Here is a 17,291-nt window from a genome sequence, read left to right as displayed (position 1 = left end):
TTATTTATGTTGACCTCTAGTAGTTGTGACTTTCTTGTGAACCCTTGGTCCTGATGACCTTTACTCCCACATGAAAGAGACTGGATCAAGCCATACCAAGTTGTTAATGACCCTCAGATTTATGCTTCAGGAAACTGGAGTTGATTGGGTTTTGATGGGTTTATCAAGCAGTTCTCAGCTGTTTTTCTCCTCCCCTCCCTCAACCACTCTTCCATCTAGGAATGAATATTAAGGAATTTAGAAACACTGTTTGCAATTGGATCCAAAGGCAATTACTGTGCTGAATACATTTTTCGAATTCACTCCCACAAATAATGAGGAGGTACTGGCCAAGACTCTCAAAATCCAAACTGTCCCCTTACCCAGCTGTTGTGAAATACATCATTAAGTGCCATTTTAAACCCAAAGAGCTCGTGTTGGCTCCAATCTCAGGTTTTACCAAATGCTAAGCACTCACTACTTTCAAGAGAATGGAGTTTTGGGGAGGGTGGTAGGAAAGTATGAAAAACAATGAAAACATCACAAGGCAAACTCATGAATCCTCATGACAACATGGAAGCTAATCCGTTGATTTGTTTTGACGGTACACGCCTTTAGGGCGGCGCTCCTACTCCTGTATCCTTCGCTCTCTGTACCCGGCCTGGCTCTCAGGAGGCAGCAAGCAGTCAGCAAACGTGCACTTGGTGCACGAAACACCCAGGCCCCAGCCTAGGACCTCGGAGCTCAGCCCTCAGGCACCCTTCCAGCCGTCGGGAGCCAGGCTGGGTCACGTGACGCGCTCCAGCCAATGGGCCCGCCGCCCGCAGACCGTCGCGGATAAAGGCGCCTGTCGCTGCCCGCTAGCGGCCGCCATTGGGGTGAGAGCTGGCGGCGACGGACTGTGGAGAACTGCTTCCCTGCACCGCTTCATCTTGTGCAAGCTGAAAGGAGCAATCCGAGAGGTCCTTTCCACAAGGGGTAAGGGAACCCCAGCAGGAAGCACTACTCTGGAATCCAGGCCCTCGCTGTCACCCTGGGTAGGGAGTAACCGTTTTTTTCCTTTTCCCCTCTCCTCCCCTCCCCCATCAACATTGTGCAACAGAAAAGGCAGTTACAGAGGCCATCCCGGTGTGTGGCTGCGGCCCAGGTGAGCTGCCGGTTGCTTTCCTTTGGTCTTACCAGCGGCAAGCTCCTTGCCCCAGTGGGCCCTCTAAAAAAAAAAAAAAATTTTTTTTGTTTTTTCTCTTAAACCCTTGGTTCTTCCCCCCCCCCACCCCCACCCGCCAAGGAAGGAGTGGGGAAAGGGAGGTTGGGCGAGGGGGGTTGGGAGTCTAGTTGTGCAACCGCCTCCCATTTTGAAGAACACTCATGTTCTTTGTAGTTCTCGTAGGTCTTGGATTGGTGGATCGCTGCTTGTAACTGTAGTTTCGTGAATGAAGGAGAGAGCAAGGAGCTTTAGATGTAGCTGACGTTTTAGTTCTGTTTATTCTGGGCGTCATCATTTGGGACAGGAGATTTCTCGTCCTTGGTTCATTAATCCATTCAACTTAACGTTATTGACTAAGCCCTTGGAACATATTAAAGCCTCTGTTGGGTGTTGCGGAATCTGGAGATGGGCCTGGCCTCAAGGCCCTGGCTTGTGTTAATAATTAAAATAAGGTATGTACAGGGTGCTTGGGGACCTGTGGGAAGCGCCTGTAGGGTTGGAAGGCAGCCTGGGAGGCTTCTGGGTAGGGGATTACTGATCTGGGTCTTGAGACCAATAGAAGTTAGTCTGAAGAGTGAGGTGAGCTCTGATGAGGAGGAGAAATTTTCCAGAGGCTTGGACATGCTGTGAGTACAGAGTAGGGTGGGACAGTGGAGAAGGGCACATTTTTTAATGTGACTGGCACCGTATTGGGAGAGTAGCAAGAGATGAGTCTAGTGAGGTAGGCAAGGGGCTATAAGAGGATTTGTCTGTGTATCATGAAAGGCTATGGGTTGAACAGTATGAGCTTAAGTTGATGAACAAAAAAATCAAAACATCCCCATTGCATTAATTTAGGTGGGAGATTATAAGTGATTGAATGAAGGAAGTGGTTTGGAGATAGAAAATAGGAACACTTAAATATTTTCTGAATATGTAAACTTATATTCAGATAAATTGTTTAGAGGTATTTGATACTTGAAGAGCCTGAGAACTGCAAAAAGGGAGTAAACAAGACCTCTGGGGGATATTAATGGGTTAAAGAAGATGAGATTATAATTCCTTTGAAATTCTAATCTGACCCACCTATTTGTTCCCTTAGCACCCTCTTCTTATCTCCATCACAGCAATAATAATATGTATCCTGTTTATAAATCTTTGTGAAGAGATTACTGTATCCCCATTTCCTAGCTCAGTCCACCATTGTAGGTGCTTTGTAAATATTTAATAAGTGAACAAACAGAATCTGGGGAAAGTGGTATCCTGGAAACCAGAAAAGAGTTTCAGGAGAATCACAATAGACTGGTGACAGATACAGCTGAGAGGTCAAGTAAGGTATAAGATTCAAAAAGTATCCATTGGATTAAACAAGTGAATATGGTAAGTATTAACTTCAGTCTAAGGGCAGTTTTAGAGGAATGGCAAGAAAAAGTCATGTTTGAGGTGGGGAGTAAAAACATCATTTTTCGAGGTGCTCTGATGTGAGATACAGAAGAGAAGATAGAGACCCCAGGGACAGAATAGGATCAAGAGAGGAATTTTTAAAATTGAGAAAGTTTATCTGGCCAGTAAGCTAGTATAGAAATACTTAAGATGTAGGCAAAAGAGAGCAAGTGTTATTCTAGAGTATCTGGGAAAAGAGTTCAGACAAGAAAATTGAGGGACAAGCAGATGAGAAGATTGAACTGTTATGAAGAATATACATCATCTACAAATCACCTGTTTGACCTTATTAAATGAAGCCTGAAGAAACCATTTTCTCCCTTGAACTGGAGATGTCTAGCAGTATTTGAGCTCATCACAAGGGCAGATTACTTTTGACCTGAGTCCTAGAGGCATCAGGTATTCAAAATCCACACTTACCATCACTTTTATTCAGGATATACAGGAGATAAGAGTGTTTGAAAAAAACTAAGGATTAAGCAGCCTTTCACAAACCTAATAAAGACAGAAAGCCCAAATACAAAAAAAGAATGCTTTGAGGGATGTAACACCAGAGGTGTATAAGCAAAAATAACTTAAAATAGGGAAGGAAAGATAGCTTAAATTTAAGGTATACAGTGTAATGATTTGCTTTACATACATCATGAACTGATTATCACGATACATTTAGTAAATCCATAATCTCATATAGGTACAAAATTAAAGCAATAGAAAAAAAAGTATTTATTCTCATGATGAGAACTCTTAACAGAATCCAAGTTCTTTATGCTGTACTGCTTCCTTGCATGTGTGAGATCTATGAACTCAACCAGAAGTGTCATCATTACAACAAAATAACCTATTCTCTGACACTTATCAAAATAGAAAATATTTTTAAACAATCTTTATTCAAAACATCAAAAAATTTCAACTCTATTTTACATTGAGAAGTAAGTGTGAAAAAACAGTTTCTAAAAGGAAATGCAAGAAGTTGCTAAGAGTTTGAGGAGGGGTATCTGGTTAACTGGAGGACAAAAATGGGAAACTTTGTTGTGTACTGTTCAAACCATGTGGATGTTAAAATTCAAATAAACAATTTTTATGAAATCCATAAATGGTATATTGTCAACACTCAGTTCTTAGTGATATGAGATTTCATCTACCCATGCTATCTATATATCTTTGAAGAAATATATCCATGAGTAAAATGTTAAAAGAAATAAGATGACAACTCATCATAAACATTAGAAACAACAGTGGATTTTCACATAGGCAGTAATAGGTTACAGTTTATGCATAGTTGCCAGCAGACTTGTAACTCCATCGTTCAGTATGTTGAAGTATAAGTGATTTTAGATGAGTGGTTACCTTGAAGTAACCAATCTATTTAAGTGACAAATTACTTCTGACACCTTACTGATTGTGACCTACCATTATGTCAATAATGGTAAATCTTTGGAGGCTATGTTGCTAGACCATTATGCTGGCATTTTGTGTTTACTCTTGGTTATTAAGAGTAAAAGCTAGAAAGAATAAAAGTCTTCGGAGAATGTAAAATAAAACTGAGCTATCTGACAGAAATTTGCCAGTTATCTTTTAAAGCCACATGAGCTTTTAAAAGGTTTTTAAATAAGGAACAAAATAGGGATTGGTTTCTCCAGTGGCTCAGCTGGTAAAGAACCTGCCTGCCAGTGCAGGACATGCAAGTTCTATCCCTGGGTCAGGAAGATCCCCTGGAGAAGAAAATGGCATCCCACTCCAGTATTCTTGCCTGGGAAATCCCATGGACAGAAGAGCCTGGTGGGCTACAGTCCATGGGGTCACAAAGAGTACAAGCACACACACAGGGAACTCCCTGGTGGTCCACTGGTTAGGACTGTCACTGCTGAGGGCTCAGGTTCATCCCTCGTAGAGGCTGAACTAAGACCTCACAAGCCTTGTGGTGTGGCTGGGAAAAAAAACAGGACTAACATAACTTTGAATACTAAGACTAGGATAATTATAAAGCAGTTTTATAAAGGAGTTAATACTTAGTCCTCTATTGCTGGATAGTTTCACCTCACACTAGAAACCAGGACCTCCAGCCAAATAATGCAGAGCACTTCTGAGATAATTATCAGATTACCAAATATTTGCTCTTTTTTTGCCCAGTGATGATTATCAGAGCTTTTGTCCATAGTCCATCTGCAGCATTAAGTCACAATGTACTTTATTATTAAAGATTGCTGACATAGAAAAATGGATAAAATAGTACAAAGGACCCCTGTACAACACCAACAGTTGTCAACATTTTCCTGTGTTTGCTTGTCTATATAGGTTTTCCCCCCAAATCTTTAAACATTTCACAAATGTGGCTATTCACACTGAAGTTTTTATTTATTTATTTTTTAATTGAAGGATAATTGCTTTACAAAATTCTGTTGATTTCTGCCAAACATCAGCATGAATCAGCCATAGGTATACATTGGAGAAGGAAATGGCAACCCACTCCAGTGTTCTTGCCTGGAGAATCCCAGGGATGGGGTCGCAGAGTCGGACACGGCTGAAGTGACTTAGCAGTAGCAGCATGCATATGTCCCCTCCCTCTTGAGTCTCCCTCCCCACCCCACTCCTCTAGGGTTGTCACAGAGCCCCTGTTTGAGTTCCCTGGGTCACACAGCAAATTCCCATTGGCTGTCTGTTTTACATATGGTAATGTAAGTTTCCATGTTACTCTCGGTACATCTCACCCTCTCCTCTCCCCTGCTCCCAACCCGTGTCCATAAGTCTTTCTCTATGTCTGTCTCCACTGCTGCCCTGCAAATTTCATCAGTATCACCTTTCTAGATTCCATATATATGCATTAGTATATGATATTTTTCTTTCTCTTTCTGACTTACTTCACTCTGTATAATAGACTGTAGGTTTATCTACCTCTTTAGAACTGACTCAAATGCATTTCTTTTTATGGCTGAGTAATATTCCATTGCATATATGTACCATAGCTTCTTTATCCATTCATCTGTCAATGGACATCTAGGTTGCTTCCATGTTGTAGCTATAGTACATAGTGCTGCAATGAACATTGGAGTACATGTGTCTTTTTCAATTTTGGTTTCCTCAGGGCGTGTGCCTAGTTGTGGGACTGCTGCATCATTTGGTGGCTTTATTCGTAGTTTTTTAAGGAACCTCCATACTGTCTTCCATAGCGATTGTATCAGTTTACATTCCCACCAACAGTGCAAGAGGTTTCCCTTTTCTCTACACCCTCTCCAGCATTTATTATTTATTGTTGTAGACTTTTTGGTGATGGCCATTCTGACTGGTGTGAGGTGACGTCTCATTGTAGTTTTGATTTGCAGTTCTCTAATAATAAGCAATGTTGAGCATCTTTTCATGTGTTTGTTAGCCATCTATATGTCGTCTTTGAAGAAATGTCTGTTTAGGTCTTTTTCCCACTTTTTTGATTGTTTTTCTGGTATTGTATGAGTTGCTTGTATTTTTGGGGAAATTAATCCTTTGTCAGTTGTTTCATTTGTTGTTATTTTCTCCCATTATGAAGGTTGTCTTTTTACCTCCTTTATAGTTTCCTTTGCTGTGCAAAAGCTTTTAAGTTTAGGTCCCACTTGTTTATTTTTGTTTTTATTTCCATTACTATAGGAGTGAGTCACAGAGGATCTTGCTTTGATTTATGTCATCGAGTGTTCTGCTTGTGTTTTCCTCTAAGAGTTTTATAGTTTCTGGTCTTAAATTTAGGTCTTTAATCCATTTTGAGTTTATCTTTGTGTATGGTGTTAGGAAGTGCTCTAATTTGAGTCTTTTACACATAGCTGTCCGGTTTTCCCAGCACCACTTATTGAAGAGGCTGTCTTTGCCCCATTGTATATTCTTGCCTTCTTTATCAAAGATAAGGTTCCCATAGGTGTGTGGCTTTATTTCTGGGCTTTCTATCTTGTTCTGTTGGTCTATATTTCTGTTTTTGTGTCAGTACCATACTGTCCTGATGGCTGTAACTTTGTAGTATAGTCTGAAGTCAAGAAGGTTGATTCCTTCAGCTCTACTCTTTCTCAGGACTGGTTTGGTTATTCAGGGTCTTTTGTGTTTCCGTATGACTTGTGAAATTTTTTGTTCTAGTTCTGTGGAAAATACCATTGGTAATTTGATAGGGATCAAGTTGAATCTGTAGATTGCATTTGGTAGTACAGTCATTTTCACATTATTTATTCTTCCAACCCAGGAACATGGAATATCCCCATCTGTTATTGTTGTCTCTGATTTCTTTCATCAGTGTCTTATAATTTTCTGTATACAGTTCTTTTGTATCCTTAGGTAGGTTTATTCCTAGATATTTTATACTTTTTGTTGCAGTGGTCACACTAAAATTTTTGAGCATGTATTTAAAGTAAACTTTTTTTCCTTACATAATTGTCCTACTGTTCTCACACCTATCGAACCAATTCCCTCATTATCTCCAAAAATGTCTTTTTTTTTTTTTTTTAACTACACCACACAGCACACAGGATCTTAATTCCCCAGCCAAGGTTGAACCTGTGCACCCTGCAGTGGAAGTGTGGTGTCTTAACCACTGGACCTCCAGGGAAGTCCTCGAAAATGTCTTTAATAGTTGCTCTCAAACCAAGATTTGACATAGGGTAATAAGTTGAGTTCAGTTATTATGTCTTAATTCAGAGCAGTTTCTGATTTTCTTTAAGTCTTGAGTTTTTATTTAAAAAAATGGGCCATTTGTCTTATAAAATATTCCATGTTATAAATTTGTCTCATGATTTTTGTTTTATTCTAGCACTGTCAAAAAAACTTTTCTGCTGTGATGGCAGTGTTCTGTAGCTGCACTGACCCATACGATAGGCACTAGGAATATGTGGCTATTAAACAGTTAAAATGTAGTTGAACTTTTTTAAAATTAATGTTTTGGTTGCGCTGGGTCCTTGTTAACGTATGTAGTCTCAGTAGTTGTGGTACCTGGGCTTAGTTGCCCCAAGGCATGTGGAATCTTCCCCAACCAGGGATTGAACCCATGTGTCCTCTGCATTGTCAGGCAGATTGTCAACCACTGGCCCATCAGAGAAGTTCCGAGGCTAAATTTTTAATCTTGGTAATTTTGGTTAATTTAAATTTAAAGTTACATATGGCTAGAGGCTATCATACTGTACAGCACAGCTGTAGCCATTGAATTTTCTGTTACAAAAATGTTAAATCTATAAGCTTGTTACAGATTTTTGGTAAAAATTCTTTATAGATGCTATGTAGACTGTAGTTTGTCTTGTCTGGACATGTGTGTGTGTGTGCGTGTGTCTGTGTGTGTCTTTTATCCCAATACATAGTATTTAAGTCTTTACTAGTTAGTACTGTTTTCCTAAATAATACAAAAGCCTCAGTTTTGGATTTGACTAATTTGGTACAGATGTCTGATTAAAATACCACAATTAAGAAAACGTGGACAAGTGTTGAAATAAAACGGTCATATGAGGAAGTGGTATGAGTAGTTATGGGTATATTGAATGCAAAAGGGAACAATTTTAAGAGTGTTGCTAGCCATTACAAATACTACAGAGGAGTCTGGGGAGATAACTGAGGAAGGCCAGAGAGGGATTTGGAATATTTCAAAATATGTTAGTGATCTTGGGAGAGCAGTTTCAGAAGAGAGCTGGAGAAATCGGATGGATATATTTGACCTTCACAAAATTTTTTGCATCCAAGGGTTTTTTGTTTGCTTGTTTTAGAGCAGCTTTAGGTTCACAGCAAAATTGAAATATACAGAGATTTCCCATGTATTTCCGGCCCCAGCACATACATAGTCTCTTGTTAGGAGCATCCTGAAACAAAATGGTATATTTGTTACAATAGATGAACCATTTTGTTCATCTCTATACTTTTCAATTTTGTTGATACAACATTATAATTTAAAATCTGTTGTTTGTATTAGGGTTCACTCTTTGTGTTATTCTTCCTAAAGATTTAGGCAAATGTATAATGGCATGTATCCATCATTATGGTATCATACAGAGTATTTTCATTACTGTAAAAATTCTCTGCTCCATTTTTTTCATCCTTCTTTCTCCCTACCTCCTGGCAACCACTGAGGTTTTTACTGTCTCCATAGTTTTACCTTTTCCAGAATGTCATATGTTGTTGTTGTTGTATTTAATATTCCTTTATGTCTTTTTGTGTCTGTATAAATCATTTCTTTTTAGCACTAAGTAATATTCCATTGTCTGACTGTTGCTTCACAGTTTATCCATTCTGCTGAGGAACATCTTTATTGCTCCCAAGTTTTGGTAATTATGAATAAAGCTACTATAAACATCCACATACAGATTTTTGTGTGGAAAGGTGTTTTTAAGAAAAATAATTTTAAGATGCTGATTAGAACATGTTTGTAGGCAGAGATATCAGCAGAAGTTAATAACAGATAAACACACAGAAAATGAGACCTTAAGACAAAGCAGGAAGCAGAACCATGTGTTGCATAATCTTTATTTAAGTAAAGGAAAGCCTTCATAAACATAATAAAAAAAGAAACATATAATAATGGAGATAAAGGAATAATGAAACAATAGGTTTCTGGAAAAAGGAAAAGAAGATCCTTATGGAAGAGAGGTGAGGCACTTAGGAAATAAGAAGAAATAGACTAGGAAATAAAAGAAACCAAGAAATTAATGTTTAAAGTTTCTTATAAACTTTATAGGATCTGAGATCATTTGCAAATGGGTATAGTGAGGCTGAGGTTTGTTTTTTTTTTTTACTTTTATATCCCAGTTGTAGCATGTGGGATCTTAGTTCCCTGACCAGGGCTCAAACCATGCTCCCTGCATTGGGAGCCCAGAATCTTAGCCACTGGACTACCAGGGAAGCCCTGAGGCTGAGACTTTGAGGAGTGGAACAAATTTGAAAACGGTGTTTTATAATTGATATACATTCATTCATTCATCATTATTGTTATTTTTTGAAGACAGATTCCTGAGCAGCAGGAACTAACTTAGAAGTAAAACATTCTTGATTTCTCTCCCCACTTCTCCCTATATAAACAAGTCATATCTGCTCTATCTCTAACATAAAATTGAACCTGGACACTTTAATTCAGCATATGTGGGCTCTGTCTTATGCACTGAATCAATGCAAACAAGGTCCATAAGCTGAAACAGCATTTACATTTTGGGGATTAAGGGGAGGGTTGGATTGAAAGTCTGACAGTGACAAGTAGGTAAAAATAATAGTAGTGAAGAAGGTATTAGCTGATAAATTAGAACTGGGGAGGAGCTAGATAAGTATGCCTATTTAAAATGAGAATGTGAAAGAAAAGTCACTCTAAGGAGCTGACAGTTTTGAATAGATCTGGAAGAAGAGCATTTCAAGCAGAGTGTAAAGGCCCAGAGATTAGAACTGGCTTGATGCAAAGAACTGAAAAAAGAGGATGGCTGGTGTGAAGTGATTGAGCTGGGAGAGTAGGAAAGGAGGTGGAAGGAACAATGAACCAGGCCTTGGAAGGTTTCAGCTGAGTCTGGGGGTGATGGTGTTAGTCTTTGTTAAAGGATGGTCACTGGGGCTAGGGTCATAGTGGTGGAAGAAATGAGAATTTGAGATTTATTTTGGAGGAGGAATCATCAGAGAAATAAAATCAAAATTACAGTGAGATCCCATCTTACACCCACCAGAATAGCTAAAATGCAAGCTGTCCATAATACCAAATACAAAGATATGGAATAACTGGAATTTTTAGACTATTGTTGTGTATATAAATTGGTACATTTTGGAAAACTGGTGGTATCTACTAAGGTTGAACATATACATAACCTTTGTCCCAACAGTTTTACTTCTGGGTTTATACCCAACATAAGGCATGTACATATACACTAAAGCATTTCATGGCATTATTTGTCATAGTTAAATATTGGAAAACCTAAAAGCCCCAATAGGAATGGATAAATTTTGATATGATTTTACAATAGAATACAACAGGCAAAAACACAGATAAATCTCAAAACAATATTGGTTAAAAAAGCCAGATACAATGTAACACATAGTAAACAATACTATATTTATGTAAAATTCAAAAACAATCACAATTTAATGTAGGGATAGAAGTCATCCTAGTGGTTATCTGTGGAGAAGGGAGGATGTAGTGATTTGGATATTCAAAAGGTAGGCTACCTTTAAATAATTACAAAGCTAGAATAAGTGCCAGTTTCAGTTGCAACACTGAAATAGCACCTTCTTTCTTTTCAATGACTTTTTATTGAGTTCTAGTGCGTATAAGATGAGAAAAGTGAAATGGTGAGAGACTGATAATCATCTCCAAGTTAATTCATTTTGATGTAGTGGTTCTTTTGCTTAGTGGCTCAGTCATGTCCGACTCTTTGTGACCCCGTGGACAATAGCCTGCCATGCTCTTCTGTCCATGGGGATTCTCCAGGCAAGAGTACTGAAGTGGGTTGCCGTGCGCTCCTCCAGGGAAACTTCCCATCCCAGGGATCAAACCCAGGGCTCCATCATTGCAGGCAGATTCTTTATGGTCTGAGCTACCAGGGAACCCCAAGAATACTGGAGTGAGTAGCCTATTCCTTCTGCAGGGGATCTTCCGAACTCAGGAATCGAACTGGGGTCTCCTGCATTGTAGATGGATTCTTTACCAGGGAAGCCCCAGTAGTGGTTCTTAATCTTAACTATACATCAGAATGTCCAGGGAACTTAAAAAAGAAATAACGCAGATTCTCAAGCCATATCTCCAGAGCTTGGGACCTAGAAGTGGGTTTATTTAGATACACATTCTGTAGACAGTGATTCTCTGAAAAGGCAAGACAACCTTGGTATTTTTTTAAATGATCCACAGTTCCTCACACCCATTACAATGGCTACTATTAATCAAAAGAACAGAAAATAGCACATGTGAAGATGTGGAGAAATTGGAACCCTTAGATGGTAGGAATGTAAAACAATGCTGCTGCTATAGAAAACAGTATGGGATTCCTCAAAAAATTAAAAATTTCCATATGATCTAGCAATTCCACATCTGCAATTGTGGGGATATATCCCTACAAATTGAAAGCAGGGTCTTGAAGAGGTATTTATTTGTTGTTTCGTCACTAAGTCATGTCTGACTCTTTTTGTGACCCCATGGACTGTAGCTCACTGGGCTTTTCTGTCCATGGGATTTCCCAGGCAAGAACACTGGAGTGGGCTGCCATTTCCTGCTCCAGGGGATCTTACTGACCCAAGGATTGAACGTGCATCTCCTGCATTGGCAGGTGGATTCTTTACCAGTGAGCCACCTGGGAAACCCATATATTTTTTTTATAGCAGCACTATTCACAGTAGACAATAGGTGGAAACTACTCAAGTGTCTGTCAGTGAATGAATGGAGAAACAAAATGTGTATACATACAATGGAATATTATTATTAAGATGAAGGAAATTCTTACACAGGCTACAACATGGATGAACCTCAGACCTTATGCTATGATAGATAGTGAAGTGAAAGTCACTCACATGTGTCCGACTTTTTGCAACCCCGTGGACTATACAGTCCATGAAATTCTTCCGGCCAAAATGCTGGAGTGGGTAGCCTTTCCCTTCACCAGGGGATCTTCCCAATCCAGGGATCGAACCCAGGTCTCGCGCATTGCAGCTGGATTCTTTACCAGCTGAGCCACCATAAGCAAGTCACAAAAAGACAAATGCTGTGTGATTGTACTTATATGAGATTACTGGAGTAGTCACATTCATAGAAACAGAAAATTAAACAGTGGTTGCCAGGGGCTGGAGAGAGGGGAGATTTAGGAATTGTTTAGTGAGTATAGTATAGAGTTTCAGTTTTGTGAGATGAACAAGTTCTGGCGATTAGTTGCTCAAAAATATGAAAATGCTTTTGAACAGTATGCTTAAAAAGAGTTAAGATAGTAAATTTTATGCTGTATGTATTTTGCCACAATTCTACAGCAAGAGTTGAAAACTAACACTGCTTTAATGCAATATATGTGTGTGTGTGTGCATATACTGGCTAAATGTTAACATTGATCTCTAAAAATGGACAATTTATTTAATAATCATACTTTTCATTTTGCTGATACACTTGGTAGTACCTTTGCTCTTTTATCCTTAAAGTAATAATATTGTCTAGGGATGTTAGAGACCATCTCTCTGAAATATTCATGAAGCTCTAAATTATTCTATGTTAGTTGTAGTAATATGCGCAGTAGAATTTTAACATTTGTCATTTTTCTTCCTAATAATTCACTTTTAAAATAAATCACTTTATTTAAATTAGCCAGAAAAATTCCTTTGCCTTTCTCCCTTCGCTAATTAATAGTTGTAGAATAAACTGTATACTCACATTACCTTTAATATTCCCTATTACTTCTTTTTTTTTAACCAGGAATTTATAGACTTTTCCTGCTAAGACCTCAATTTGTGTTTAAGAAAGGCAGAAAGAAATTATTGTAAAACACTGGAGTAACTTAAATCACCCAAAACGAAGGCATACATAATGAAACAACTTTTAGTACTTACATAGAAAAAGGTTCGTGTTTGTTTTTCAAATTGACTAATTTGTTTTTTTTTTTTCTTTTTTCTTTTTCTGTCCTAATCATGATATGCTTTAAAATATGAAATCTACTTTTGAAGGAAACTTTTCTGTTCCTATAGAAACCATTTTAAAGGTGCTTTGAAAATAACTCCATTTTTTTGTTGTTGTTTTGGTTTCTTTTCTTTTTTTTAATAGGATAGGTACCTGTAGACAACACTAGAATATAAGGATTTGAAGCAGTTGAGAATGTCTCTGCCAAGTCGACAAGCAGCTCTTGTTAACCCTGCACCACCAGAGTACATAAATACTAAGAAAAATGGGCGATGGACAAATCAGCTGCAGTATCTTCAGAAAGTTGTCCTGAAGGCTTTGTGGAAGCATAGTTTCTCCTGGCCTTTTCAGCAGCCTGTGGATGCTGTCAAACTAAAGTTGCCTGTGAGTATGTCTTATAATTATGTTTGTTTAAAACAAATAAAGCCCTGTAAATGTCCACTGACAGAATAATATTATGAAATATATTTAATAAATTATTCAGCACCACTAAAGAATATCCCAATGAATATTTTTTCCTTAGCCAAAAAACTCATTTTTCTGAGGATTGAAATTCTCATTTTAGCAATTTCTGGTAAATTATAAGTATATGCTTTCTTGTTTATAGCATATGTTCTTGATTTTTTATGTAAGGTTGTCTTACATAAAGAAGACAAGTTAATTTGTATGAATTTTAGAAGCTCCTTCGCCAAGAAGTCACTCTCGACAATTCCTGGCAGACACAGGTGCTTCATGCACAGAATTCAACTTTAGGTCTTATGTTAGAAATTTTTGTGCATACTAAGTCACTTTAGTTGTGTACAACTCTTTCGGACTCGATGGACCGTAGCCTGCCAGGTTCCTCTGTCTATGGGATTTTCCAAGCAAGAATACTGAAGTGAGTTACCATGCCCTCCTCCAGGGGATCTTTCCATTCCAGGATTCAAACCCACCTCTCCTGCATTGGCAGGCAGATTCTTTACCACTAGCACCACCGTTTAGCCATCTGATAGTAGAATGCTTAAGAATTTGTAATGTAACTAGTAAACTATGGAGCTGAGATTGTACTCATAAATCCTAGTTTCTTTTTCTTCATGCCCTTTACTTGTTATTTTCCAGGATGGTTCTACTCTTTTATTGTTTTGTTATGCTTTCTATTTTGTTATTGGCTTTTGTTTTTCTTCTCTCTGAAGAAAAATGTCATGGTAATCAACTTTGTTTCTTATCACAAAAGGTTTTATTTCCATATTATGGCTTTTAAAGGTAATCAATTTCTATCTCTAGTTACAGATGTTTAGTTTCTTAAAATTCTTTATGTACCAATTGTTGTGAATTCATTTTTACAACTAACATTTTGAATTTCTTCTTACACCACAGGATTATTATACCATTATAAAAAACCCAATGGATTTAAATACAATCAAGAAGCGTTTGGAACATAAATATTATGTGAAAGCTTCAGAATGCATAGAAGATTTCAATACAATGTTCTCAAATTGTTATTTATACAACAAGGTCTGTAAGCCTTATGCCATACATGCTAATTCTTTGCTCTTACATAGAGGAGATGTATATAAATGAACAAGTGTGTGGATTTCAAATTTCGAGTATTGATTTGGGGTACATTACATATTTGTAAAAATACTGTTTTTTACTTTATTTCCTAATTTTCACATAGCAGTATTTGTTCATTTTGTTGTGTGAATAGCTATAATGGCTTATTACATTTTAAAAAAATAAAATACCAGTGATCCTGGTTTCTGTGAGTAAAGTGTTATTTCAGAATGTTCTCATTTACGCTTCTGCTACTTTAGTTATAAGATGAATGATAAATCTTATTATATGCTAAACTTAGTTAAATTTTTATGGTATGGATTGCTAGCTATAACCTAAGAAGCCAAATGAATGATATACTTCTAAAATTCATACAAATTAACTTAAACTTCAGACATGTTCTGTTTTATCCCAGCGGTAGTATTTGCATTTATGTTAATGTATTAGCCTGTATGATAATATATGTGTACATTGTGAGCTTAATCTTCACTTTTATTTTCATCCATAAAATTGGATTTGTGTACTCAGTCTTCCTCCATATGGGATTCCCATTTCCCTAAGTACAGCATCTTTTTCAAGTGGTCCTATCACATCTAGAAATTTTTTAAATTTATATCTCATTTATTCAGATACTGAAATGTAATAGAAATGTTGGTTTGGCTTCCAAGGTAATCATCAGTGCCACCTTATGTGTAATAGATTTAAGACTATAGTCAATATGAATTTTTTAAAAAATCATAACTAATGGTGTTCTGACAATACCATTGGTAAATTCATTTTAATTTAACAATTCTAAAGAGTCCACTTACATTTAATTTTTTAAAAGTTCAGTAATTTTCCTAAACTATTAATAGCTAACTTAGAACTGTGTCTCCACTTTAGGCTTTTGCTTTGTAATTTACTTTTTTCTCAGTAGTCAAGTAAAGCAAGTTGAACACTTCTAAGCAGATAGTTAAGATTTAAAAACTTAGCTCTACAGTGTCACTTTATTGCTTAGTTAATTGAAAATTGAATCACATCAAGTCAAACCATGAGGTACTTTCCACAGCCATGAATATGTTTTGTTTGTAGCCTGTTTGTAAGGTGGAAATTCTGATTTCTAATACTTTCGTGTATAAGTAGATTGGTTGGATTATAACCCTCTAGTGCTCAGAAAGGCATCCCCAGTCCATTTTAGAAGTTAAAGGGGTAGGATGTTAGAATTTTAAGTGTGAGCTGCTATACTGTTTTCTAAACTTAATTTAGAAGCAATAAATACTGTTTAGTAAATACTAAGAGTACTATGGCACTACCTTCACTAAGGTAGCCTGAATTATAGAAATTTGATACAGTGGCCATACTGTGTAAACTTATGTTGCATTTTGTGTATTTTCTAGCCTGGAGATGACATTGTTCTTATGGCTCAAGCTCTAGAAAAGCTGTTCAGGCAGAAATTATCTCAGATGCCACAAGAAGAACAAGTTGTGGGTGGTAAGGAAAGAATAAAGAAAGGTAAGCGAGAAAAAGTTTATGTTCTCTTTCTTTGTCATATCTATTTGAATGCTTGTATATGTATGTATAAGTTTGATGACTGGAACTAAATAATAAATCCCTGGGAGTTCCCTGGTGGTCCAGTGGTTAGGATTTGGTGCTCTCACTGCCAGAGGAATGAGTTTGATCCCTGGTCGGGGAACTAAGATCTTGCAAGCCATGCAGTGCTGCCAAAAGTAAATAAATCCCTGAAAGGAGACAGACATCTGGAGGCCCTTCTGCATCCTATTATATTGGTATAAAATGTCCCTTTAAACAATCTGAACCTTGAGCACAAAGATGGCTGTCGTGATGACTGTCACATGAGATTAGGGTTACATCGATTATGGCCTTGCAGCCAGGTTTCCTGTAGAATAGGGCCATTCTCATTGTTATTGTTGTTGTCTAGTTGCTAGGCTTCTTTGTCCATGGGATTTCCCAGGCAAGAATAGTAGAGTGGGTTGCCTTTTCCTTCTCCAGGGAATCTTCCTGACCCAAAGATTGAACCCACATCTGCTGCATTGGCAGGTGGAGTCTTTACTGCTGAGCCACCTGGGAAGCCCTATGCCATTCCCATCATAGTGGGCACCAAAGAAATCATAGTTGCAATTGCTATTTTAGTGGATCATGTATCTGTGTTGTATTAATTAAGAGGGCCAAAATTGCCAATAATTTCTGTACCAAAAGATCCCCTAGCTAAGAATGAAAAGTTGCTCTTGGGTTTGAAGATTCTCTTTTTCTAATTCTTAACTCAAAACTCTAGGAGGGAGGGGAATTTCCCTGGTGGTTCAGTGGTTAAGACTTTGCTTTCCAGTGAAGCGGGTGCAGGTCTGATCCCTAATTGGGGAGCTAGGATCCCACATGTCTTGTGGCCAAAATAACATAAAACAGAAGCAATATTGTAACAAATTCAATAAAGATTTAAAAGTGGTTCACATAAAAAAATGTTTTTAACTTTAATGGGAAATGTTTTACAGCTAATATCATAATATTTAAATAAGAAATTATAAAATTAATCTTAGGTGTTCAGAAGGGTTATTGAAGAGGTAAACCAAGACTGTCACAGTTCAAATGTTGGTTTATCTTTGGGTC

General features: G+C 37.5%; 1 protein-coding gene across 1 annotated transcript in view; it reads left to right on the top strand.

Annotated features, from left to right (window-relative positions):
- The first annotated feature begins 845 nt into the window (after window positions 1-845).
- Window positions 846-17,291, top strand: part of BRDT (bromodomain testis associated) — a 54,472-nt gene continuing 38,026 nt past the window's right edge. The window contains exons 1-5 of the mRNA XM_043877199.1: window positions 846-1,016; window positions 12,957-13,100; window positions 13,302-13,541; window positions 14,514-14,651; window positions 16,067-16,181. Of these exons, the coding sequence (XP_043733134.1) occupies window positions 13,353-13,541; window positions 14,514-14,651; window positions 16,067-16,181 (442 nt within the window). The 5' untranslated portion in view covers window positions 846-1,016; window positions 12,957-13,100; window positions 13,302-13,352. The remainder of the gene's footprint in view (window positions 1,017-12,956; window positions 13,101-13,301; window positions 13,542-14,513; window positions 14,652-16,066; window positions 16,182-17,291) is intronic.

Source organism: Cervus elaphus, chromosome 20, assembly GCF_910594005.1.
Source record: "Cervus elaphus chromosome 20, mCerEla1.1, whole genome shotgun sequence".
Classification (NCBI taxonomy): Eukaryota; Metazoa; Chordata; class Mammalia; order Artiodactyla; family Cervidae; genus Cervus; species Cervus elaphus.
This window is presented reverse-complemented; position numbering and strand designations above follow the sequence as displayed.